General features: G+C 53.8%; 3 protein-coding genes across 3 annotated transcripts; 1 reads left to right on the top strand and 2 right to left on the bottom strand.

Annotated features, from left to right (window-relative positions):
* The first annotated feature begins 851 nt into the window (after positions 1-851).
* Positions 852-6,673, top strand: STARD7 (StAR related lipid transfer domain containing 7). The gene is made up of 8 exons (XM_063175227.1): positions 852-1,003; positions 1,603-1,742; positions 2,356-2,405; positions 3,008-3,118; positions 4,555-4,637; positions 5,092-5,191; positions 5,802-5,886; positions 6,195-6,673. Exons 1-8 carry the CDS (start codon positions 936-938, stop codon positions 6,329-6,331), a joined length of 774 nt encoding a protein of 257 aa, XP_063031297.1. The 5' UTR covers positions 852-935; the 3' UTR covers positions 6,332-6,673.
* A 2,569-nt stretch (positions 6,674-9,242) lies between these two features.
* On the bottom strand, positions 9,243-18,003 carry LOC134428423 (PH and SEC7 domain-containing protein 4-like; the record flags this gene model as incomplete). Its single annotated transcript, XM_063175141.1, has 11 exons — positions 9,243-9,287; positions 9,860-10,004; positions 11,101-11,305; positions 12,691-12,842; positions 13,323-13,366; positions 13,909-13,998; positions 14,571-14,629; positions 15,550-15,662; positions 16,279-16,359; positions 17,200-17,283; positions 17,870-18,003. Coding segments are annotated over 11 exons (1,152 nt in total), but the record flags the coding sequence as incomplete, so codon positions are not given.
* A 379-nt stretch (positions 18,004-18,382) lies between these two features.
* LOC134428422 (uncharacterized) lies at positions 18,383-22,644 on the bottom strand. Its single transcript, XM_063175139.1, has 2 exons — positions 19,980-22,644; positions 18,383-19,875 (listed from the first exon to the last, which is right to left on the bottom strand). Exons 1-2 carry the CDS (start codon positions 22,642-22,644, stop codon positions 18,524-18,526), a joined length of 4,017 nt encoding a protein of 1,338 aa, XP_063031209.1. The 3' UTR covers positions 18,383-18,523.
* Positions 22,645-25,853: the final 3,209 nt, after the last annotated feature.

Below are 25,853 nucleotides of genomic sequence, written 5' to 3'. Positions count from 1 at the left end.
TTCTGTAATCCACAATAATCCCCCATAACCCTCCATAATCCCCTATAGATCCCCGACCCCAAAGCCCCAAATATGACCCCAAAACCCCCAATAATTCCCCCAAAAATCCCCTGAATCCCCCGACCCCAGAACCGCCGATAATCCCCCATAACCCGACCCTCCGCAGGGGGCGTGGCCACAGCCAAGCTCCGCCCACTTTTGCTCCGCCCGTTCAAGCCCCGCCCCTTTCTTTTCGCCCTTGCCGCTCCCACTTCCGGTATCACCCGCGGGGCGGGCGTGGCCTCATAGCCTCCAGCCAATCACCGCGCGGGCGCGGCACTGCTCGGACCAATGGGATCGCAGGGACGGCCCAGAGCTCACAGCGCCCCATAACAAGCTCAAAGAACGCCTCCAAACCCCCCAAAACGCCCAAATATCCCCTAAAACACCCCCGGCGCCATAGCAGATCAGGGGGCGTGGTCACGCACAAGCCCCGCCCACCGCTTCGCCCCCGATTCCCTCTGGCCCTCACGCCCCCTTCCGGTATCACGCGCTGCTGGGCGCGGCTTCATCCCCTCCAACCAATCAGCTCGCGGGGCGGTGCGGCGCCGGCCAATAGCGGCGCGGCGCGCGGCGATGACGCGCTGGAGCGCGACGCGCGGCGCGGCGGGGCCGGCATGTGGCGGCCGCTGGCCGCGCTCGCCGCCCGCGGCGCCACCGGAGGCACCGGCGGGGCCTCCCCCGGAGCCGCCCCCGGCCCCGCGCCGCTGCCGCTGCTGCTGGCGCTGCTCGCCCGCCACTGCGCCTGCGGGACGGCGCGCCGGGCCCGGCAGCGCGGCGGGCCCGGAGACGCGGCCCGCGGCACCGGGAGAGGAACCGGGAGCGGCGGCTCCGGACGCGGCCGCTGGGGAGGTTCCCGGAGCCGGTGCGGGCTGGGAGCGCCGCGGGGCGCCCTGATGGCCGCGATCGGTGCCGGGGCCTTCGTGTGGGACGGGCAGCGCATCGAGGAGGAGGAGCTGAGGCGGTGAGCGGGACACACCGGGAATCACGGCGGGAATTACGGGGATAACACCGGGAATAACAGTGGGAATAATGGCGGGGATAACACCGGGAATAACGGCGGGGATAATGGGGATTACAATGGGAATAATACCGGGAATTACGGGAATAACATCAGGAATAACGGCGGGAATAATACTGGGGATAATGGGGATAAAACCGGGAATAACACTGGGAACAACACCGGGAGTGACTGGGCTAATACAGGAATAACGGCGGCAATAACACCGGGATAATGGCGGGAATACCGGGAATCACGGCGGGAATGGTGGGAGAATACCGAAAAAAATACCGGAAATAGTACCGGGAATAACGAGAATAACACCGGGAATAACGGCGGCAATAACACCGGGATTATAGCGGGAATGGGGGGATAACAGAAACGGGACGAACACTGGGAAAAACGGGAATATTGGGGTGACGGAATAACGGGGATGGGGGAGTGCCGGGAATAACAGGAACGGGGGGATAATGGGATACCGGGAATGGGACAGAGGGGACACTGGGGATAAAAATCAGGGATTTGGCTCCCGGTGTCCCATCAAAACCGGGAATCCCCCGCAGGTCGGCGCAGGCGCTGCAGCAGCTCGAGGATCCCGCGGCGTTCCCGGAGCAGGAGCGGGGCTGGGAGCCGGTGATGCAGCGGGAGCGGTTCCGCCTCTGGCGCCGCCCCATCCCCGGCTCGGCCCTGTTCCAGTACCGAGGTGGGGAATTCCCAAAATCCCCAATTCCCGAAATCCCAGATTCCCCAAAATCCCAGATTCCCGAATTCCCAAAATCCTGGACCCCCAAAATTCCCGGATTCCCAAAATCTTGAAACCCCAAATTCCCCCAGATCCCAGATTCCCGAATCCCCAAATTCCCAAAACCCTGAGTTCCCAAAATTCTCAGATTCCCAAAATTTAAAAATCCCAAATCCCTGAATTCCTGAAATTCCCAAAATCCCAAAACCCTGGATCCCCTAAATCCTCAATTCCCAAAATCCCAAACTGTCAGATTCCCTAAAATCCCTGAAATTCCCAAATTTCCTAAATCCCTTAAATTCCCAAAATCCCAAATCCCTGAATCCCCTAAATCCTCAATTCCCAAAATCCCAAATTCACAAATTCCTCCATTCTCAAATTCCCAAGATCCCAAATTCCCCAATCCCTGAATTCCCCAATTCCCAACTCACCCAATTCCCAACTTCCCCAAAATTCCTGAAATTCCCAAATTTTGGGATTCCTGGGATTTTGGGATTCCCGTGGTCCCTCAATTCCCAGGATTTGTGGATTTTTGGGGTTTTGGGATTTGCTGATTTTTGGGATTTTCCTGCAGTTTTTGGCTCCTACACCGACGTCACTCCCAGGCAATTCTTCAACGTCCAGGTGAGCAGAATTCCCAAAAATTCCCCAAAATTCCTTGGAAATTCTTGGAATTCTTGCCAGGATTTGACTCCAGGGCTGGGAATCTTTGGGAATTCCGGATCCTCCCCTGAAGGTTCTTTGGGATCAGGGGAGGGGAGGGATTTTTTCCCTGTTTTTTCCTGGAATTCTGGGGGTTTCCCAGTTTTCCCAACCCATCCCAATTTTCTCTGGAATTCCAGGATTTTTCCTGCTCCTGATTTTCCCTGGAACTCTGGGGTTTCTCCCTCTTGATTCTTCCTCATAATTCCAGGTTTTCCCCATCCCATTTTTCCTGGAATTCTAGGAGTTTCCAGATCCCATTTTTCCCTGGAATTCCAGGTTCTCTTGGCATTCCTGATTCTTGTTTTTCCTGGAACTCTGGGATTTATTCCCGGGTTTTTCCCCAATCCCAATTTCCCAGGGTTTCCCCATTGTCCCCGGTTTATTTCTGGGATTTCCCTGCTCCCATTTTTCCCTAGAATTCCGGGATTTCCCCATTGTCCCGGGTTTATGTCTGGGATTTCCCTGTCCCCATTTTTCCGGGATTTCCCTGGAATTCCTGGTTTTTTTGGGATATTTCCCAGCTGGACACCGAGTACCGCAAGCAGTGGGATTCGCTGGTGCTGAAGCTCGACGTGGTGGAGCGGGACCCGGCCACGGGATCGGAGGTGATCCACTGGGTCACGCAGTTCCCGGTGAGAGATTTGGGACTGGGAATTTGGGATCTGGGATTGGGATTTGGGATCTGAGGTGATCCACTGGGTCACACAGTTCCCGGTGAGAGATTTGGGATTGGGGTTTGGGGTCTGGAATTTGGGATTTGGGATCCACTGGGTCACGCAGTTCCCGGTGAGAGATTTGGGATTGGGGTTTGGGGTCTGGAATTTGGGATTTGGGATCCACTGGGTCACGCAGTTCCCGGTGAGAGATTGGGGATTTGGGGTTTGGGATTTGGGACTGGGATCTGAGGGGATCCACTGGGTCACGCAGTTCCCGGTGAGAGATTTGGGATTTGGGATCTTTTGGGATCTGGGATTGGGAATTTGGGATCTGGGATTGGGATTTGGGACTGGGATCGGAGGTGATCCACTGGGTCACACAGTTCCCAGTGAGAGATTTGGGATCTGGGGTCTGGAATTTGGGATTTGGGATCCACTGGGTCACACAGTTCCCGGTGAGAGATTTGGGATTGGGGATTTGGGGTTTGGGATGTGGGACTGGGATCTGAGGGAATCCACTGGGTCACACAGTTCCCGGTGAGAGATTTGGGATCGGGGTTTGGGGTCTGGGATTGGGATCCTTTGGGATCTGGGATTGGGAATTTGGGGTTTGGGTTTGGGTTTGGGACTGGGATCTGAGGGGATCCACTGGTCACACAGTTCCTAGTGAGAGATTTGGGATCTGGGGTCTGGAATTTGGGATTTGGGATCCACTGGGTCACACAGTTCCCGGTGAGAGATTTGGGATCCTCTGTGATCTGGGATTTGGGGTTTGGGTTTGGGATTTGGATCTGAGGGGATCCACTGGGTCACACAGTTCCCGGTGAGAAACAGGGGATTTGGGATCCTTTGGCATTTGAGATTGGGGTTTGGGATCTGATGTGATCCCAAATCCCCACAGTTCCTGGTGAGAAACGGGGTTGGAGTTTGGGATCTGGAATTTGGGGGTTTGGATCTGAGGGGATCCACTGGGTCACACAGTTCCCAGTGAGCATTGAGGGATTTGGGGTTTAGGATTTGGGATTGGGCCCCAGCCACGGGCTCAGAGGGGATCCATTGGGTCATGCAGTTCCTGGTGAGAGATTTGGGATTGGGCATTTGGGATCTGGGACTGGGATCCAGCCATGGGGTCTGAGGTGATCCATGGGGTCACCCAGCTCCTGGTGAGCAAAGGGAATTTGGGATTTGAGATTTGGGGTTTGGGATTGGGATCTGGGATCCAAGGTCATCCACTGGGTCACACAGCTCCCAGTGAGCCACTTGGGATTTGGGACTGACTCCATTCCTTGGAATCCCTTTGGGATCTGGGATTTGGGATCTAGACCTGGGCTAGTGGCTGATTCCATTCCTTGGGATCTGGGACGGGGTCTGGGGTCCACTTTGGGATCCTGACCCCACTGACCCCGTTGCAGTACCCGATGTACTCCCGGGATTACGTTTACGTCCGGCGCTACAGCGTCGACAGCGACCGCAACCTCATGGTGCTCGTCTCCAGGTGGGGCATCCCGCAAAAAAACCCCACAGAATTCCCAAATAAACCCGTGGAATTCCCAAAAAAACCCCACAGAATTCCCCCAAAAAGTCCCCTGCAATTCCCCAAAAAAAACCCCACAAAATTCCCCAAAAAACCCACGGGGAAATCCCAGAAAAAACCTCATGGAATTCCTAAAAATCCCCCCATGGAATTTCCAAAAAATCCCTCCTGGAAATCCCAAGAAACCCCACAGAATTCCCAAAAAAAAAACCCCATGGAATTCCCAAAATAAACCCCATTGAATTCCTGGAAATCCCCCATAGAATTCCCAAAAAATCCCCCATGGAATTCCCACCCCAAAATCCCAACTCTCATCGTTTTCCCAGGAATTTTTTGGATTTTCCCTCTCCCCCACCTCCAGATTCTTTTTGGGGTGGTCCCAAATTCCTGAAAAATTCCCAAATATTCCCCACAGGGCTGTGGAGCATCCCGGGATTCCCGAGGACCCCGAGCACGTCCGGGTTCGGAGCTACGAATCCCACATGGTGATCCGGCCCCACCGCGGCTTCGACGAGGTGGGAATGCCCAAAATCCTGGAAAAACTGGGAAAAATCCAGGGGGAAATTGGGGAAAATCATGGGAAAAACTGGGGGGAAATAGTGGGAAAAATCACAGGAAAAACTGGGGGAAAATCCTGGGAAAACTGGGGGGAAATAGTGAGAAAATTGGGGGGAAATCCAGGAAAATCTCAGAAAATTTGGAAAAAAATCTGGGGAAAATCTTGGAAAAATCACAGAAAAATCCCAGGAAAATTGGGGGGAAATCCCAGGAAAATTCTGGGAAATCTTGGAAAAACTGGGGAAAATCTGTGAAAATTCTGGGAAAACATCCTGGAAAAACTGGGGAAAATCCTGGGAAAATACCAGGAATAACTTGGGAATATCCTGGGAAATACTGGGAAAAACCACAGAAAAACTGGGAAATCTGAGGAAATCCCAGGATTTTGGGGGGGGTTGGGATCAGGTTTGGGAGTGGGATTCGGAAAAGGGGGTGGAAAATGGCCAAAAATTGGGGAAGCCCCCAAATAATTTGGAGAATTTGGGATCTGGGGGTGGTTTCTGGGCCGATTCCCGCCAGGGATTGTTGGGATTTTGGGGAATTTTGGGTGATTTTGGTGTTTTCCAGAACGGCTTCGATTACCTGCTGACGTACAGCGACAACCCCCAGACCGTGTTCCCGCGCTACTGCCTCAGCTGGATGGTGTCCAGCGGTGAGAATTCCCAAAAAAACCCCCAAAATTCCAGGGAAATCTTGAGGAAAAGAGGGGAGGAAGAGAAGGAAAAACTGGGGGAGAAAAGGGGGGAAAATTGGGGGGAAAAATGGTGAAAAAGAGGAAAAAAGTTAGAGGAAAAAGTGGGAGAAATTGAGGAAAAATTGGGGGGGAAATGGCGAAAAAATGGTAAAAAATTGGGAGAAAAATGGGGAAAAATGGAGAAAAAATTGGGGAAAACAAGGAGAAAATTGGGGGAAAAGGGGGAAAATTTGGGAGAAGGGTTTCCCACCCTCTGGGGTCTCCAGGGATGCCGGAGTTCCTGGAGAAGCTGCACTCGGCGGCGCTGAAGGCCAAGAAGATGGAGCTGGAGCTGAGGGATTACCTGAGCCCGGCCAAGGGCCCCGAGCCCCGCGGGGCCGCCCAGCACCTGGAGTACGCCTGAGGGAACGGCCGGAAAACAGCTGGAAAACATCTGGAAAATGGTGGGAAAACAGCAGGGAAACATCTGGAAAAACGGTGGGAAAACAAAGGGGAAATGACCACAAAATGGCGGAAAAACGATCAGAAAATGGCGGGGAAACGGCCACAAAATGGCGGAAAGGAAGAAGGAAAATGGCGGGAAAACGGCCACAAAATGGCGGAAAAAAATTCCTGGAAAATCCCCAGGAAAACTTTGGGAATGGATGGGGAAATGCCAGCAATAAACTGGGGGAAAAAACAAAAAAAAACTCTGGGGGGTTGTCCCAGAAGCACTGGAAATAAACTGGGAAAAAAATCCTAAAAATTGTCCTGGAAATATTGGGAGTAAATTTGGAAATTGTTGTAAAAGCAATGGGAATGAAATGGGAGAAATAAATGGGAATTGGCCCAGAAATCCTGGGAGTAAAATGGGAAAGAAAATGGAATTCCCAAGATTTTGGGAATTTTTGGGATTTGGGGTCAGAATTCCCAAATTTGGGGCTGGAATTCCCGGAATTGGGGTCAGAATTTTTGGGATTGGCGTTGGAATTCCCAGGATTGGGGTTGGAATTTTTGGGATTGGGCTCAGATTTCCCAGGACTTGGGGCTGGCAAAAAAAGGGAATTTTGTGGTGGTTTTTTGGGATTTTGGGGTCGTCACCCTCAGGGATTTTCTCTCTTCCCAAAATTCCTCCCTCCTCCACCCCTAAAATTCCCAAAATTCTCCAAAATTCCGGAATTCTGAACCTTTATTGCACAACCGCAGCGAGGGGATCCCAAATTCCCCCCAGAAATCCCAGATTTATCCCCAAATTCCTCTGGGAATGGGATTTTTGGGGTTGGGGTTTTTTGGGATTGGGGTTTTTTGGGAACGGGGAATTTGGGGATTTTTGGGAACGGGAAATTGGGCTTGGGATTTTTGGGAATTCTGGGAATGGGAAATTGGGGATTTTTGGGATTTTGGGGATTTCCCTGAGTTGTTCCCAATCCCGGGGGAGCTCAGAGCGGGACCCCCCCAAAAAAGCCTCGTACCGGGGGGAAGAGGGGACACTGGGGACATTGGGAGTGTCCCCGTCACAGGGGGTGGCACTTAAAAAGTGTCCCTTGTCCCACACAGGGGACATTGGGGACTGTCCCTTCACAGGGGTGGCACTTGGGGCTGTCCCTGTCACAGGGAGGGGACATTCGGAGTGTCCCTGTCACAGGGGGTGGCACTTAAATTGTCCCATGGAGGGGACATTGGGGACTGTCCCTTGTCCCTGGGGTGGCACCTGGGGTGGCACTTGGGAGTGTCCCTGTCACAGCACAGGAGTGGCACTTTGGGGACCGTCCCTGTCACAGAGGTGGCACTTGGGGATGTCCCCTGTGTCAGGGGGTGGCACTTTGTGGCAGGGTCCCCACGGGGGTGTCGCAGTTGGTGCCGGTGGCACTCGGGGACACTCCAGGGGACAATCCGGGTCTGTCACAGCCTGTCCCGGTGGCGCTTGGGGACGATGACGCGCGTGGCCCTGCGCTCCGAGATGTGGCGCCGCACGCGGCCCGGGGGCGGCTCTGTCACCAGCGAGGGGCTCGAGTGGCACTTGGTGAGCGGCGCGGGGACGGGGGGACACTCGGGGCTGTCCCCAAGGGCGTCCCCGAGGTCCCCGCCGCTGTCCCCGAGGGTGGCGCCGTCCCCGCTGTCCCCGCGCAGCCACGCCCCCAGCGCCTGCACGTAGGTCAGGCAGCGCTGGCGCTGCGGGGACACGCGCGTCACCAACCGGGGTGGCACCGATGTCACCCCAGTGGCACCGGGGTGGCACCTCCCAGTGGCACCGGGTCACCCCCTCCCTCCTCCTGGTCGCTGTGTCACTCCCTGGTGTCCCCACTGTTCCCACTGTCCTCGATTCAGTGTCCCCGATGTCCCTGTGCCACCCCAATGATGTCCCCAATCCCTCAGGGTCTCCCTGATGTCCCCAATGTCCCCATTGCCCCCAGCGTTCCCCTTGTCCCCAATCCCCGAATGTCACCATTGTCCTCATTGCCCCCTCAATGTCCCCGATGTCCCTTTGCCACCCCAGTGTCCCCCCACTGTCCCCACTGTCCTCAATCCAGGGTCCCCACTGTCCCCTTTGTCCCCATTGTCCCAGTATCCACAATGTCCCCGTTGTCCTCATTGCCCTCTCAGTGTCCCCAGTGTCCCTGTGCCACCCCAGTGTCCCCATTGCCCCAATGTCCCCATTGTCACCTCCTGGCACAGGAAGTCCCTGTGTGTTCAGTGTCCCCATTGTCCCCAATGTCCCCATTGCCCCCATTCTCCTCAATGTCCCCAATGTCCTTAATGTCCCTGTGCCACCCCAATGTCCCCTGCTGGCGTAGGAAGTCCCCGTGTGCCCGGTGTCCCCAATGTCCCCATTGCCCCCAATGTCCCCATTGTCCCATTGCCCCCAGTGTCCCAATGTCCCCATTGCTCCCCATGTCCCCGATGTCCCCACTGTCACCTCGTGCCGCAGGAAGTCCCCGTGTGCCCGGTGTCCCCATTGTCCCATTGTCCCCAATGTCCCCATTGTCCCCAGTGTCCCCATTGCCCCCAATGTCCCCATTGTCCCCATTGTCACCTCATGCTGCAGGAAGTCCCCGTGTGCCCGGTGTCCCCATTGTCCCCAGTGTCCCCATTGCCCCCAATGTCCCCATCCCCCCCAATGTCCCCGATGTCCCCAATGTCCCCATTGTCACCTCATGCCGCAGGAAGTCCCCGTGTGCCCGGTGCTCCTCCTGCTCCCGTCCCCGTCCCTCGGGCAGGAGCCGCTGGTGCTCCAGGAGCTGGCACGTCACTGTCCCCAACCAGCGGCGCAGCTGGCACTGCTGCTGCTCCTGGGGACATTGGGGACACCATTGGGGACATTGGGGACATTGGGGTCACTGTCCCCCCAACCAGCGGCGCAGCTGGCACTGCTGCTGCTCCTGGGGACATTGGGGACACCAATGGGAACATCACTGGGGACATGGAGCTGGCCCTGCTGCTGCTCCTGGGGACACTGGGGACATCACTGGGGACATTGGGGTGGCACAGGGACATTGGGGACACTGGGGACATGGGGATGACAAAAGGGACACTGGGGACATTGGGGTGGCATAGACCAAATTTGAGAGTTTTGGGGGCATTTGAGGTATTTGGGGTTTTGATGGGATTTGGGGTTTCTGTGGGATATGGGATATTTTAATGGGGCTTTTGGGGTTTTTGGATATTTCTGTGGGATTTTTGGGGTGTTTTTGGGGGGGGTTTTGGGGTGTTTTTGGGGGGTTTTTGGGGTGTTTTTGGGGTGTTTCTCACCGGGGGGCAGCGGCTGGGCGCCGAGGGCAGGGTGGGATATTTCTGTGGGATTTTTGGGGTGTTTTGGGGGGTTTTTGGGGGGTTTTTGGGGTGTTCCTCACCGGGGGGCAGCAGCTGGGCGCCGAGGGCAGGATGGGATATTTCTGTGGGATTTTTGGGGTGATTTTGGGGTGTTTTGGGGGGTTTTTGGGGTGTTCCTCACCGGGGGGCAGCGGCTGGGCGCCGAGGGCAGGATGGGTCTCACGAAGCGGCGCCGGGACCCCACAGCCGCGGGGAACGGCGGCGACGAGCAGAGGGCGGCGGCCACGTTGATGCCAAACACCCACTGGGACAGCTCACGGGGGCTCCTGTGACGTCACGGTGACGTCATCAGCGGCGTCACGACGACGTCACACCCGCCAAGCGTCCCGCGCGCCGCAAAAACCGCAAGTATTGCAAAGAAGCCCAAGCACCCCCAAATTACCCCCAAAAATAGCCCAAATTTACCCCACAAATATCCCAAAAATATCTGTAAAATGGCCCCTAAAATAACCCCAAAATACCCCAAAAATATCCCTCAAAATACAAAATAAATTCCCCCAAAAATTCCTCCTAAGGTAGCCTAAAAATACCCCCCAAATACCTCAAAAATCCCCCTGAAAATTCCCCCCAAAATACCACAAAATTACCCCAAAAATACCCCTTAATTACCCCCAAATTTCCTCTCCAAAAATTCCCCCCAAATACCCCCTAAAATACCCCAAAAATATTCCAAAAATTACTCCCTAAAATACCCCAATAATATCCCAAATTATGTTTTTAGGATTTTAGATTTAGGACTCTTTTCAGGATTTGAGATTTTTTTCCATATTTGGGATATTTTTTTTATTTGGGGTTTTTTCCATATTTGGTTTTTATTCCATACTTGGGATATTTTTTTTTTTTTTTCCATATTTGGGGTTGTTTTCCACATTTGGCATTTTTCCATATTTGGGGTTGTTTTCCATACTAGGCTTTTTTTCCATATTTGGAATTTTTTCCCATATTTGGAGATTTTTTCCATATTTGGAATTTTTCCCCATATTTGGAGATTTTTTTTCCATATTTGGGATTTTTCCCATATTTGGGGGTTTTTCTATATTTGGGGTTGTTTTCCATATTTGGAATTTTTTCCCATATTTGGTGTTTTTTAGGATTTGGGATTTTTTCCCAGACCCGGCATTTTTTTAGGATTATGCATTTTTTTAGGATTTTGAATTTTTTTAGTATTTTGCAATTTTTTTAAGATTTTTTGCATTTTTTCACAATTTTGCCTTTTTTAACCCTTTCCGAGCCACTTATCCTTACAGGATTTTTTCCCCAGCTTTAGAATTTTTTCCCAGCTTTAGAATTTTTTTTTATTTTTTTTTTTTTAGGATTCCCTCCTTTTTTTGGGGGGTTTTTAGGGTATTTTTGGTCCCTTACTGTGCCTGGCAGAGGAACTCGCGCCGGTCCCCGGTGCGCAGCAGGAACACGTTGGGGCGCTTGGTGTATTTGGGGTGCGGCTGGGCCAGGGCGTGGGGCAGCCCCAAAACCTCCTCGGGGCCCTCGGGGGGGTCCCTCTGCAGCGCCAGGAGGGGCCCCCGGAGCTCAGCCCTGAAACGCTTCCAGCCCCGCCGGCCCCACGGGGCTGGGGGAAAAAACCCCAAAATTAGTAAATCATAAAATATCCCCAATAAAACCCCGTTAAATCCACCACAAATCCCATTAAATTCCCCCAAGTCCCATGAAATTCCCACAAAATCCCGTTAAATTAATCCCAAATCCACCCCCAAACCAGCCCCGCCGGCCCTACGGGGCTGGGGGGAAAAAAATCCCAAAATCAGTAAATACTAAAATATTCCTGATGAAATCCCGTCGAAATTCCATCCCAAATCCCATGAAATTCTACCCCAAACCAGCCCCGCCAGCCCCAGTGAGCTGTGGGGGAAAATCCCAAAGATTATTAAATCCTAAAATATTCCCAATAAAACCCCATTAAATCCACCACAAATCCCATGAATTTCCCATTAAATTCCCCCAAGTCCCATGAAATTCCCATTAAATTCCCCCAAGTCCCATGAAATTCCCACAAAATCCCGTTAAATTAATCCCAAATCCACCCCCAAACCAGCCCCGCCGGCCCCACGGGGCTGGGGGGAAAAAAATCCCAAAATCAGTAAATACTAAAATATTCCTGATGAAATCCCGTTAAAATTCCAGCCCAAATCCCATGAAATTGCCACAAAATCCCATGAAATCCTACCCCAAACCAGCCCCGCCAGCCCCAGTGAGCTGTGGGGGAAAAATCCCAAAGATTATTAAATCCTAAAATATTCCCAATAAAACCCCATTAAATCCACCACAAATCCCATGAAATTCCTGTAAATCCACCCCAAATCCAGCCCAAATCCCATTAAATTCCCCCAAATCCACCCCAAACCAGCCCTAAAATATCCCAAACAAAATCCCATTAAATTCCCACAAAATCCCCATTAAATTAATCCCAAATCCACCCCAAACCAGCCCCGCCGGCCCCAGGGAGTTGTGGGGGAAAAAATCCCCAAATTAATAAATCCTAAAATATTCCTGATAAAATCCCATTAAATTCCCACAAAATTCCAATAAATTCCACCCCAAACTCCATTAAATTACCACAAAAATCCCATTAAATCCACCCCAAAACAACCCCGCCAGACCCAGGGCCCTGTGGGGGGAAAAAAACCCCCAAAATTCTGAAATCCCAAAATATCTCATAAATCCAGCCCAAATCCCCCAAAATTCCCACAAATCCACCCCAAATCCCATCAAATTCCACTAAAATCCCATAAAAATCCCCTAAAATCCTCAAATCCCCCAAACCGACCCTTTTTGCCGTCCCTCTCTGCCAGGACCTTCCCCCTAAAAATCCCATAAACGTACCAAAAACATCCCATAAAATCCCCCCAAAATCCCCCAAAATTCTCCCAGAAATCCCATAAAATCCCATAAAATCCCCTAAAATCCCCCAAATTCCCCAAAATCCCCCAAACCGACCCTTTTTGCCATCGCTCTCTGCCAGGACCTTCCTGGCCAGGACCCCCCTGCGGGCGGGGCCGGGGCCCCCCAGGAGTTCCGGGGGAATTTCGGGATTTGGGAATTTTGGGGCTTTTTTGGCCTTTTGGGACTCGGGCTCGTCCTCGTCGTCCCTGTGAAAATCCCAATAAAAATCCCGTTAAACTGGTGGGGAAATTGCAGAAAATCCCAGAAAATCTGACCCAAAACAACCTGACACAAATATCACAAAATCCCAGAAAATCCCATAAATTCGGCATCAAAATCCCTTAAAATCTGACCCAAATCCCTTAAAATCTGACCCAAATCCCACAAAAACCCCATTAAATAGATGGTAAATAGCAGAAAATCCCACAAAATCCAACCCAAATCCCACAAAAATCCCACAAAAATCCCATTAAATTGGTGGCGAAGTAGCAGAAAATCCCACCAAGTCCAACCCAAAATCCCACCAAGTCCAACCCAAATCCCATTAATGTGGCACCGAAATCCCATAAAATCCGACCCAAATCCCATAAAATTCAACCAAAATCCCACAAAAATCCAACAAAACCCAACCCAAATCCCCCAAAATCCCATAAATTCCCCCCAAAATCCCATAAATTCCCGCTCACGTTGCCCATTCCAGTTTCCGGCTGCGGATGGAACCGTACAGAGCCTGAGGGGAAAATTGGGATTTTTTAGGGGTTTTTTTTAGGGTTTCTAGGGGGTTTTTGGGATTTTTTTTTTCTAATTTTTTAAGGATTTTTTTGGGATATAAAAAAATTTTGGGGGATTTTTTAAAGATATTTTGGGGGTTTTTCTGGGATTTGTTTTCAGATTTTGGGGGGATTTTCTTAGGACTTTTTTAGGATTTTTCCCCCCATTTTTGGGGCTTTTGTGGGGCTTTTTTTTAGGATTTTTTTGGGGATTTTTTTAAAGGATTTTTTAAAGTTTTTTTTTTTTTTCATTTTGGCGGGGGATTTTTTTAGGATTTTCAATCTTTATTTTTTGGGTATCTTTTAGGATTCTTCTTTAGGACTTTTCTGGGATTTTTTTTTCAGATATTTTTCAGCTTTTTGGGGGGATCTTTTTAGGATTTTTTGGGTATTTTTTTAGGATTTTTAAGGGAATTTTTCGGATTTTTTGGGGTATTTTCGGGGGGATTTTTAAAGGATATTTTTAGGAATTTTTAGGAGTTTTTGGGGGTTTTTTTGGCACCTTGAGCTGCTCCCGGGGGAAGTCCTGCCCGTCCATCATCCCGCTCAGGTTGGTCACGAACTCGGAGCTGCTCATGGCCCGGCCCAGACGCTGCAGGGTGGGGGCAAAGTCACCCCAAAAACAGGAAAAAACCCCAAAATCTGCCCCCAAACCGCCCCTAAATGCTCCAAAATGCCCCAAAATCACCTCAGAAATGTTAAAAAAAAACCCTGAATTTGCCCCAAAACTGCCCCAAATCTGCAACCCAAATTGGCCCCAAAATCAACCCAAAAAAGGAGAAAAACCCAAAAGGAACCCCGGGGATGATTCACCCCAAACCCAACCCAAATCTGCCCCGAAATCCCAAATCTGCCCCCAAATCCACCCCAAAATCCCAAATCCACCCCAATCCCCCTCCCCAAATTCCACGTGGGGATTTTAGGGGATTTTCTGGGGATTTTTGGGGTTTTTTTGGGTATTTAGGGTCATTTTTGGGGTTGCCTTACCTGGATGTGAGCTCCGTTGGATTTTGGGGTATTTTGAGCAGATTTGGGGTAATTTTTAGGGTTATTTTGGGGGTTTTTCTGGGACATTTGGGGATTTGGGGTTATTCTGGGCTATTTGGGGTTTTTTGGGGTGTTTTTTTGGGAGTTTTTTGGGGTTTTTTTTGGGGGGTGTCTCACCTGGCCGTGCAGGTCGGTGTTGAGCAGCATCAGGGCGCAGGTGAGGGTGTGAACGGAGTCTGGGGGGGATTTGGGGTTTTAGGGGATCCCAAATCCCCCCAAAGGGACCCCAAAACCCCTGAAGGGACCCCAAAATCCCCTAAAGGGTTGGATTTGGGGTTTTTAGGGTCGGTTTTGGGGTGGATTTGGGGTCTTACCAGCAGAAGGAAAAGCCCCGGGGTTGCAGCAGGGATTTGGGGTGGGTTTAGGGTATTTAGGGTCAGTTTTAGGTATTTAGGGTTGGTTTTAGGGTATTTAGGGTGGATTTGGGGTCTCACCAGCAGAAGGAAAGGTGCTGGGGTCGCAGCAAGGATTTGGGGTAATTTTTAGGGTATTTGGTGTCGGTTTTAGGGTGGATTTGGGGTCTCACCAGCCGACAAAAAAGCGCCAGGGTTGCAGCGGGGATTTAGGGTCAGTTTTGGGTTTTTTAGGGTGGGTTTTAGGGTGGGTTTGGGGGGTCTCACCCTCAGAAGGAAACATGCCGGGGTTGCAGCAGGGATTTGGGGTGGGTTTGGGGTATTTAGGGTCAGTTTTGGGGTATTTAGGGTCAGTTTTAGGGTGGATTTGGGGTCTCACCAGCCGAGGGAAAGGTGCCAGGGTTACAGCAGGGATTTAGGGTCAGTTTTAGGATATTTAGGGTCAGTTTTTGGGTGTGTTTGGGGTCTCACCCTCAGAAGGAAAGGCGCTGGGGTTGCAGCAGGGATTTGGGGTGGATTTGGGGTATTTAGGGTCGGGTTTAGGGTGGATTTGGGGTCTCACCCTCAGAAGGAAAAGCCCTCGGGTTGCAGCAGGGATTTGGGGTGGATTTGGGGTATTTAGGGTCAGTTTTGGGGTCTCACCAACTGAGGGAAAGGTGCCGGGGTTGCAGCAGGGATTTAGGATCAGTTTTAGGATATTTAGGGTCCGTTTTGGGGTATTTAGGGTCAGTTTCAGGTCTCACCAGCCGAAGGGAACAGCCCGGGGTTGCAGCGGTGGAAGCGGCTCGAGAAGTGCCCCAGGACTCGCTCGCGCTCCTGAGTCTCCCCCGAGAGCACCAGGGCCCGCAGGAACTGCCTGGGGCACCCCCAAAAACCCCAAAAGTGACCCCAAAACCGCCCTGAGATACCACAAAACCGCCCCAAAAAAATCCCCAAAAATCCCCCCCCAAACCCCTCCCAAAAATCCCCCAAATTTTCCCCCGGAATGACGCAAAAAATCCCCCCCCAAAATCCCTCCAAACTCCCCCGAATTTCTCCACAAAAATCTCCAAATTCCCCCACGAAATTGCCCCCAAAAAATCCCCTCAAATTTCCCCAAACAATCCCCAAATCCCTCCCAAAGTTGCCCCAAAATCCCCTCAAAAAAATCCCCCCAAATCCCTCCAAACTCCCTCCAATTTCCCCACAAAAAACCCTCTAGATTTGCCTCAAAATTGCCCCAAAATATCTCCCAAAATTGCCTCAAACAGTCCCAAATCCAACCCAAAGTTGCCCCAAAATCCCCCCTAAAATCCTCAAATAATTCAAATGATCCGAAAAATAGCCCCAAATCTTTCAAAAAAATCCCAAAAGTTCCCCCAAAAATCCCTCCAAATCCCTCCCTGAAACCCCGAATTCCCCCCAAATAATCCCCAAATTATTCTAAAAATCCCAAATTCTCCAAAATTCCCAATTTTCCCCCCAGTTCTTACCTCAGGGCCTGCTCCAGGCTCAGCCCCTGGAACTGGAAGAGCTCCAGGTACTCCCGCGCCACCCGAGCGCTGAACTCCGTGCTGGGAAGGAAAATTTGGGACAAAAATCCTCAATTCCCACCCCAAAATCCACAATTCCCACAAAAATCCTCTATTCCCCCCAAAAAAAAAATCCATAATTCCCACCAAAAAATCCTCATTTTTTCCCCAAAATTCACTTTTTTCTCCCTCAAAATCCCCATTTTTCTCCTCCAATTTCCCATTTTTTTCTCCAAAATTCCCATTTTCCTCCCAACTTTTACCCTCAAAATCCCCATTTTCCTTCCCAAAAATCCTATTTTTCCTCACAAATCCCCATTTTGCGCTTCATAATTCCCCTTTTTCTCCTAATTTTTTCCCCAAAATTCCCCTTTTCTCCCCCCAAAAATCCCCATTTTCCCCTCAAAAATCCCATTTTCCCCTCCCTAAAATTCCCCTATTTTCCCCTAAAATTCCCCTTTTTTCTCCCATTTTGCCCCCAAAAAAATCCCATTTTTCCCTCCCAAAAATCCCCATTTTTTCCCCTCATAATTCCCCATTTTTCTTCCCAAAAAAATCCCATTTTCCCCTCCAAATCCCCTTTTCTCCCCCACCTAAAATTCCCCATTTTCCCCCCCAAAAAACCCCATTTTTCCCTCCCAAAAAATTCAATTTTTCCCCATTTCCCCCCCATTTTTCCCTCTCAAAAATCCTCTTTTCTCCCCATTTCTTCCCCCAAAATTCCCATTTTCCCCTCACAAAAATCCCGTTTTTTCCCCCGTTTTCCCCAATTTTTTTTCCCCAAACCCCTCATTTTTCCTCCCAAAATTCCCTTTTTTTTTCCCAAACCCCATTTTTTCCCCAATTTTCCCAAATTCCCTGTTTTTCCCCCCAATCTCTCACTCCTTGCGCAGGTACGAGGCCACCTGGGACTTCCTGACCCCGTCCAGGCGGAAAAGGCGCCGGGCCAGGGCCTGGGGGTCCTCCCTGAGGGGAAAATGGAGGAAAAATGAGATTTTTGGGGTAAAAATAGGGGAAAATGGGGATTTTTGAGGGGAAAATGGGGATTTTGGGGTGAAAATAGGGATTTTGGTGGAAAAATATGGGGGAAAATTGGGATTTTGGGAAGAAAACTGGAGATTTGAGGGGGGAAAATCGGGAATTTTGTGTGAGGGGAAAATGGGAATTTTGGGGGAAAATTAGGGGAAAATTGAGGGGAAATGGGAATTTTGGGGAAGAATGGGAATTTGGAGGGGAAAAATTTGGAATTTTGGGAAGAAAAATGGGGATTTAGGGGGAAAAATTGGCAATTTTGGGGGGAGAAAATGGGGGAGGGGAACAGAAATTTTGAGGGGGAAAATTGGGAATTTTTGGGGGAAAGATGTGGAAGAATGGGAATTTTGGGGGGGAAAATGGGAATTTGGAAGGAAAATTGGGATTTTTGGGGGGGGGGGAGATGGGAATTTAGAAGAAAAATATGGGGGAAGATGGGAATTTTGGGGTGGGAAATGGGGATTTTGGGGAAAAGGGGGGAGGGTCCTAATGGGGTCTGGGGTCTCGGGGGGTTCCTCACCTGGGGGGCTCCAGGCTGGTTTTGGGGGGCGGCTCCTCAGGGTCGGGGGGGGACCCCCCAAAAATCCCGGGGCTTGGGGGGGGCCCGGGGGGGTCCTGAGGGGATTTTGGGGGGTCCTGAGGGGATTTTGGGGGGTCCTGGGGGGGTTTGAGGTGGATTTGGGGGGATCTGGGGAGATTTTGGGGGATTTTTGGGGGGCTTAGGGGAGATTTGGGGTGGATTTGGGGCATTCTGGGGGGGTCCTGAGGGGATTTGGGGTGGATTTGGGGCATTTCTGGGGGGCTTAGGGGAGATTTGGGGGGGTCGTGGGGGTATTTGGGGGGAATAAGGGGGGATTTGGGGGGGCTCAGAGAGGGTTTGGGGTGGATTTGGGGCATTTTGGGGGGGTCCTGAGAGGATTTTGGGGGGTCCTGGGGCAACCTCGGGAGATTTTGGGGGAATTTTGGGGGGCTCAGGGGGGATCTGGGGAGATTTTGGGGCATTTTGGGGGGGTCCTGAAAGGATTTGGGGAGATTTTGGGGGATTCTGGGGGGGCCCCGGGGGCTTTGGGGGGGTTTGAGGGCGGTCAGGGGGTGGAGGGGGCTCTGGACCCCCCATTTTGGGGGGAAATTTGGGGTTTGGGGTCCCCATTTTTGGGGGATTTGGGGTTCCCATTTATGGGGTGAATCTGGGGGAATTTGGGGTCTTTGGGGTCCCTCTTTTTGGGGCAAAACTGGGGGATTTGGGGTCGCTCTTTTTGGGGGCAGTTTGGGGGTTCTGAGGGGATTTGGGGTCCCTCTTTTGGGGACAAATTTGGGGGGATTTGGGGTCCCAATTTTTGGGGTAAATCTGGGGGTTCTGGGAGGTTTTGGGGTCCTCTTTTTGGGGCAAATTTGGGGGCATTTGGGGGCTTTGGGGTCTCCATTTTTGGGGTAAATCTGGGGGGATTTGGGGTCCCTCTTTTTGGGGTAAAAATGGGGCGATTTGGGGGCTCTGGGGTCCCTCTTTTTGGGGCCAATTTAGGGGTTCTGGGAGGTTTTGGGGTCTCCCTTTTTGGGATAAATCTGGGGGTGCTGTGAGGTTTTGGGGTCCCTCTTTTTGGGGTAAATTTGGGGGCGTTTGGGGGCTTTGGGGTCTCTCTTTTTGGGGTAAATCTGGGAAGTTTTGGGGTCTCCCTTTTGGGGGTAAATCTGGGGGGATTTGGGGCAAATCTGGGGGGATTCGGGGGCTATGAGGTCCCTCTTTTTGGGGCCAATTTAGGGGTTCTGGGAGGTTTTGGGGTCTCCCTTTTTGGGATAAATTTGGGAGGTTTTGGGGTCCATCTTTTAGGGGCACATTTGGGGGTTCTGGGAGGTTTTGGGGTCCCTCTTTTTGGGGTAATTCTGGAAGGTTTTGGGGTCCTTGTTTTTGGGGTAAAACTGGAGGGATTTGGGGCAAATCTGGGGGGATTTGGGGGTTTTGGGGTCCCTCTTTTTGGGGTAAATCTGGGAGGTTTTGGGGTCCCTCTTTTTGGGGTAAATCTGTGAGGTTTTGGGGTCTCCCTTTCTGGGGTAAATCTGGGGGGATTTGGGGTTTTTGGGGTCCCTCTTTTAGGGGCACATTTGGGGGTTCTGGGGGGATTTGGGGTCCCTCTTTGTGAGGTAAATCTGGGGGGCTTTGGGGTTTTTGGGGTAAATCTGGGGGGATTTGGGGTCCCTCATTTTGGGGCAAATCTGGGGGGTCCCAGGAACTGGGGGGCTCCTCCAGGGGGGTGGGGGGGTCCGGCCCCCCCCATTTTGGGTCCACCCATTTGGGAGGGTCCCCAAATTCCAGGGGTGGATCCAGGGGGTCCCCAAATTCCAGAGGCGGATCCGGGGGGTCCCCAAATTCTGGAGTTCTGGGTGGTCCTGGGGGAGGAGAAGACACCAAGGGGGGGTCCCCAAATTCCAGGGGGTCCCCAAATTCCAGGGGATCCCCAAATTCTGGTGGGTCCCCAAATTCTGGAGGCGGATCCGGGGTGTCCCCAAATTCCGGGGTTCTGGGTGGTCCTGGGGATGGAGAAGACACCAAGGGGGGGGGGTCTCCATCAGGATTGGTGGGACCCCTCCCCAAATTAACCCAATCCCCCCCAAATTTGGGGTGCCCCACTCACCCCAGCCCGTGGTGGTGGTGGTGGTGGCGGCTCCTGGGCGGTGGCACCCGAGGGTGGCATCGAGGGTGGCACCGTGGGGACGCCAGGGGGGCACCCCCGGGGGCAGCGGGCGCTGGAACAGGGGGTTGGTGTGGAAATGGGGCTCCTCGTCCAGGTCCTCCTCATCATCCAGGTCATCCTCCAGGTTCTCCTCATCCAGGTTCTCCTCATCATCCAGGTCCTCATCCACGTCCTCATCCAGATCCTCCTCATCCAGGTTCTTCTCGTTCATGTTCTTCTCCTCATCTAGGTCCTCCTCATCCAGGTTCTCCTTGTGTTCATCTTCATGGGAGGAGTCACCGTGGTCATGGTGGTCATCACGGTCATGGTGGTCATGGTGGTCATCACGGTCATTGTGGTCATCGAGCTCATGGTGGTCATCACGGTCATGGTGGTCATCACGGTCATTGCGGTCATCATGGTCTTTGTGCTCATCGTGGTCATGGTGGACATTGTGGTCATAGTGGTCATCAAGGTCATGGTGGTCATCATGGTCTTTGTGGTCATTGAGGTCTTTGTCGTCATCAAGGTCATTGAGCTCATGGTGGTGGTCACGGTGGTCATGGTGGTCATGGTGGTCTTTGTGGTCATCATGGTCATGGTTGTCATCTAGGTCATTGTCATCATCATGGTCCTTGTGGTCATGGTGGTCATCACAGTCATTATGGTCATTGAGGTCACTGAAGTCATTGTGGTCATTGAGGTCATGGTGGTCATCGTGGTCATTGTGATCATCCAGGTCATGGTGGTCATCATGGTCATTGAGGTCATGGTGGTTATCATGGTGATCTAGGTCATGGTGATCATGGTGGTTATCATGGTCTTTGTGGTCATCAAGGTCATTGTGGCCATCGCGGTTATCACAGTCACGGTGGTCATCATGGTCATGGTGGTTGTCACCATCATCGTCACGTTCCTCTCCCTCCTGGCTGAGTCTGGGGGCTTGGGGCCTGGAGGAGATGGGACCATCCATGGCCATGGGTTTGGGGGAGATCCTGGAATCCATGGGAACGTTCTCTGGAGAAATCGCTTCATCAGGGGTCACGGGCCTGGGTGAGGTGGGACCATCCATGGTCACAGACCTGGGTGAGGCAGGACCATCCATGGTCACGTTCTTGGCCAAGGTGGGACCATCCATGGTCACAGGCTCAGGTGAGATCCTTGAATCCACAGCCAGGTGCTCTGGAGAGAAGGTCCCATCTGTGGTCATGAATTGGGGTGAGGCGATCCCATCCATGGTCACGGTCCACGATGAGGTGTCACCACCCATGGACATGATGCCCCCAAAGAAGAACTCAAAGCTTTGGTGCCCGGGAATGGCCTGGGGTGGGATGTCCTCATCCATGGACACCTGCAGGATCTCCTCAAACGTGGATCCATGGCCTTGGAGCTCCTGGGAGATGCTCCCACCCACAGTCATGGATTTGGGTGGGATGGAGCCATCTGTAAACACCTGGGAAATGTTCTCATCCATGGGCATGGATTTGGGTGGGATGTCCACATCCGTGCACGCCTGGAAGATCTCCTCACACGTGGATTCATGGTCATGGAGCTCCTGGGAGAGCTCCATGGCCATGGATTTGGGTGGGATGGAACCATCTGTGGACATCTGGAAGATGTTCTCATCCATCAACATGGATTTGCATGGGATGTCCTCATCCTCGGCCATGGATTTGGGTGGGATGTCCTCATCTACAGCCGTGGGTTTTGATGGGATGTCCTCACCCATGCACACCTGGAAGATCTCCTCAAACGTGGATTCATGGCTTTGGAGCTCCTGGGAGACGTTCCCATCTATGGTCATGGATTTGGGTGAGATGTCCTCGTGTGTGACCGTTGGTTTGGGTGAGATGTTGTCATCCATGGGTTTGGGTGAGATGTTGTCATGTGTGACCACGGCTTTGGGTGAGATGTTCTCATCCACGAATACCTGGAAGATCTCCTCAAACCTGGATTCTTGGCCTTGGAGCTCCTGGGAGATGCTCCCAGCCCCATCCTGGTGGTGGTCCTGAGGATGGTCCTGGAGGTGGTCCTGGGCCAGGTCCTGGTGCTGTTGTTCCCCAGTGTCCGTCTGTCCCTCGATGGCGCCCTGGAGCTCCTGGACACAGAGCTGGGCACGGAGCAGGCTGGCCCAGAACACGTCCGGGACTGCGGCCGGAGCAGGGGTCAGCGCGGGGGTCAGCGCGGGGGTCAGGGTGGGGGTCAGGGTGGGGGTCAGGGTGGGGGTCAGGGTGGGGGTCAAGGCAGTGGTCAGTGCAGTGGCTTGGGTGGGGGTCATGGTCAAGGTGGGGGTCTGGGCAGTGGTCAAGGAGGGGGTCAGTGCAGGGGTCAGTGCAGGGGGCAGTGCAGGGGTCAGCAGTGTCCGTGTGGGGGTCAGCTCAGGGGTCACTGCAGGGCTCAGTGCAGGGGTCACTGCGGGGGTCACTTCAGGGGTCACTGTGGGGGTCAGTGTCCGTGCGGGGCTCTCTGCAGTGGTCACTTCAGGGGTCACTGCACTGGTCACTGCAGGGGTCAGCGCAGGGGTCAGTGTCCGTGCGGGGCTCTCGGCCCCTCCCCCCGAGAAGGCGATGGCGTCCAGCGCCGGCAGCGCCACGGGGGGGGCAGGGGGGGCCCTGGGGGGGTCCATGGGCGCTGCCGGACCCTCCCTATGGCCGGAGAGTGGACAGTGGCCCTGCAGTGACCATGGGGCAGTGCCGGACCCTCCCTACGGCCGGAGAGTGGACAGTGGCCCTGCAGTGACCATGGGGCAGTGCCGGACCCTCCCTACGGCCGGAGAGTGGACAGTGGATGTGCAATGACCATGGGGCAATGCTGGACCCTCCCTACGGCCGGAGAGTGGACAGTGGCCCTGCAGTGACCATGGGGCAGTACCGGACCCTCCCTACAGCCAGAGAGTGGACAATGGTTCCACAACGGCTGGAGTGGCCAGAGGAGTGACCGTGGGTCAGTGCTGGAGCTCAGGGAGCGGCTGGAGGAGTGACCACGGGGCAGTGCTGGACCCTCCCTAGGGTGGCTCCACAGCGGCCGGAGGAGTGACCGTGGGTCAGTGCTGGAGCTCAGGGAGCGGCTGGCGGAGTGACCACGGGGCAGTGCCGGACCCTCCCTATGGCCAGAGGGTGGGAGTGACCGTGGGGCAGTGCTGGACCCTCCCTAGGGTGGCTCCACAGCGGCCGGAGGAGTGACCGTGGGTCAGTGCCGGACCTCAGGCAGTGGCTCTGCAGTGGCCGGAGTGTCCAGAGGAGTGACCGTGGTGTGGGGAGAGCCTGGGGAGAGGAGGAAGAGGGAGAAAGGGATGAAGGAGGGAGGGAAAGAGGGAGGAGGAAGAAGGAGAGAGGGAAGGGAAGGGAAGGGAAGGGAAGGGAAGGGAAGGGAAGGGAAGGGAAGGGAAGGGAAGGGAAGGGAAGGGAAGGGAAGGGAAGGGAAGGGAAGGGAAGGGAAGGGAAGGATTCCAGAGAAGGGAGGGAGGAAGTGCAGGAGGAGAGAGGGAAGGAGCAGAGGAGGAGGAAGGAGAGAGGGAGGGATGAAGGAGGGAGGGAAAGAGGTGAGGAGGGAGAGGGATGGAGGAGGAAGAGGGAGAGTGGGAGTGAGGAAGGAAGGAGGAAAAAGAGTGGGGAGAGGGAGGGAAGGAGGGAGGGATGGAGGAAGGAAGGAGGAAAAAGGATTCGAGAGAGGGAGGGAGGAAGTGCGGGAGGAGGGAGGGAAGGTGCAGAGGAGGAGGAAGGAGAGAGGAGGAGGAAGGAAGTGCTCGGCGGAGGGACGGAGGGCGCGGAGGAGGAAGGAGGAAGGGCAGCGAGGAGGAGGCGGAGGGCACAGCGAGGGCTCCGGGGGTCTCCCCGACCCTCCCCCGGTGTCACCTGCAAGTGCCACCTCGTCCCTGTCACCACCCGGTGCCACCGCGGCCACCCCCGTGTCACCCTCCCGGTGTCACCACGCGGTGTCACAGCGGGCACCTCGTGTCGGTGTCACCACCCGGTGTCACCTCCCGGTGTGGCGGTGCCGCCACCCGCTGTCCCGCCGTGCCCCGGTGTCCCCGGCCGCTGTCACCTCCCGGTGCCGCCGCCGCTGTCCCCGCGGCCACCCCGCGTCACCGTCCCCGTGTCACCCGCGTCACCCGCGGCCGCTTCCGCCCCGCCGGGACAGGAAACGGGGGGAGGGGGACCCCAAAAGCCACCCGCGGAACCCCAAAAATTCCAACCGGAAAAAAAAAAAAACCCCGAAATCCCCCCAAAAAAACTCCCGGGATTCCCCAAAAAATCCCACCCGGGACCACCCCCCCCCAAAAAAAATTCCGGGATCATCCCCCCCCCAAAAAAACGGGATACCAAAAAAAAGCCGGACCCCCAAAAAAAAATCCCGGACCCCACAAAATCTGGGACCCTAAAAATCTCATTCAGAACCCCCAAAAAACTGCCGGGATCCCAAAAAAAAAAAAAAAAAAAATCCGGGATCGTCCAAAAAAAACTCAGGACCCCCCAAAATATCCGGGATCCTTAAAAAGCTTCGGGACCCCCCAAAAAACTCCCGAACCCCACAAAATCCGGGACCCCAAAAATCCCACCCAAGACCCCAAAAAATCCCGATCAGGACCCCAAAAATCCCGCGTGACCCCAAAATCCGGCCCGGGACCCCAAAATTTATGGGGGACCCCAAAATGGGGGGGCCAGGGGGACCCCAAAATTTCCGGGTGACCCCAGAGAGGGGGGGCAGGGAACTTTGAGGGTTCCGGGGAGACCCCAAGAGTTGAGGGGACCCCAAAAGAGACCCTGAAAACCAGGAGGGGGACCCCAAAGTTAACTGGGATCCCCAAGAGGGTCGGGGGGACCCCAAAAGTTCCGGGCGACCCCAAATTTTAGGGGGGCGGAGGGGGGGAGCCAAAGGTTATGGGGGCGGGGCCGGGAGTTTTTGGGGTTCCCCCGGATTTTGGGGGGTTTCCCCTGATTTGGGGGGTCCTGGGGGGGTTCGGGGACGTTTTGGGGACCCCCGGACCCTCCCCGGGCTTTGGGGACACCCCCGGGGCCGCCCCCTGCCCTCCCCTCCCCCTTCCCTTACCAGCAGCGCCGCGCGGGGGCGTGGTCTGGTCTGACCACGCCCACAATGGGCGGGGTAATTGTTCATTAGTATGCACGACACGCCTCTGCGGTCGGCCACGCCCCTCTGAGTGAGGCCACGCCCCCCAGCATGATGAAAGGGGCGGGGCGTGCGGTGGACGGCTTGGGGGCGTGGTCTGTCGTGGTCGCGCCCATAAGGGGAGGGGTTTGATGATGTTGGTGTGATGGACACGCCCATCAAGCTAGACCACGCCCCCTAATTGAAGGGAAGGGGCGGGGCTGACGGGGGGAGGGTCCTGAGCGCCCCAAAAAAGGATTTTGACCAAAAAAGGAGGTTCCGGACCCCAAAAAGGAAGATTCTGACCCCAAAAAAGGGTTTTGACCATAAAAGGAGGTTCCGGACCCCAAAAAGGAAGATTCTGACCCAAAAAAGGGTTTTGACCCCAAAAGGGGGTTCTGGACCCCAAAAAGGAGCATTCTGACCCCCAAAAGGAGGGTCCTGTCCTGCCCCCACAGGTCACACCCACGAGGTGACAGCAGCAGATGGCGCTTTATTGACAGGGCAGTGACAACAGCCCTCGGTGTCCCCTCGCCCACAGATGTCCCCGAGCCACGGACGTCCCCAAGCTCTGGATGCCCTCCCACCATGGATGCCCCTGGTTGGTGGCACTGTCGCTCGCGGCGCAGGTAGAAGGCGGTGGTGGCACCAGGGATGTCCCCATGATGGATGTCCCCAGATGTAGAAGGCGGGCGGTGGTGGCACCAGGGATGTCCCCATGATGGATGT

This window comes from Melospiza melodia, chromosome 23, assembly GCF_035770615.1.
Source record: "Melospiza melodia melodia isolate bMelMel2 chromosome 23, bMelMel2.pri, whole genome shotgun sequence".
Classification (NCBI taxonomy): Eukaryota; Metazoa; Chordata; class Aves; order Passeriformes; family Passerellidae; genus Melospiza; species Melospiza melodia.
Note: the sequence above shows the minus strand (reverse complement) of the source record. Positions and strands in the feature narration are given on the sequence as shown.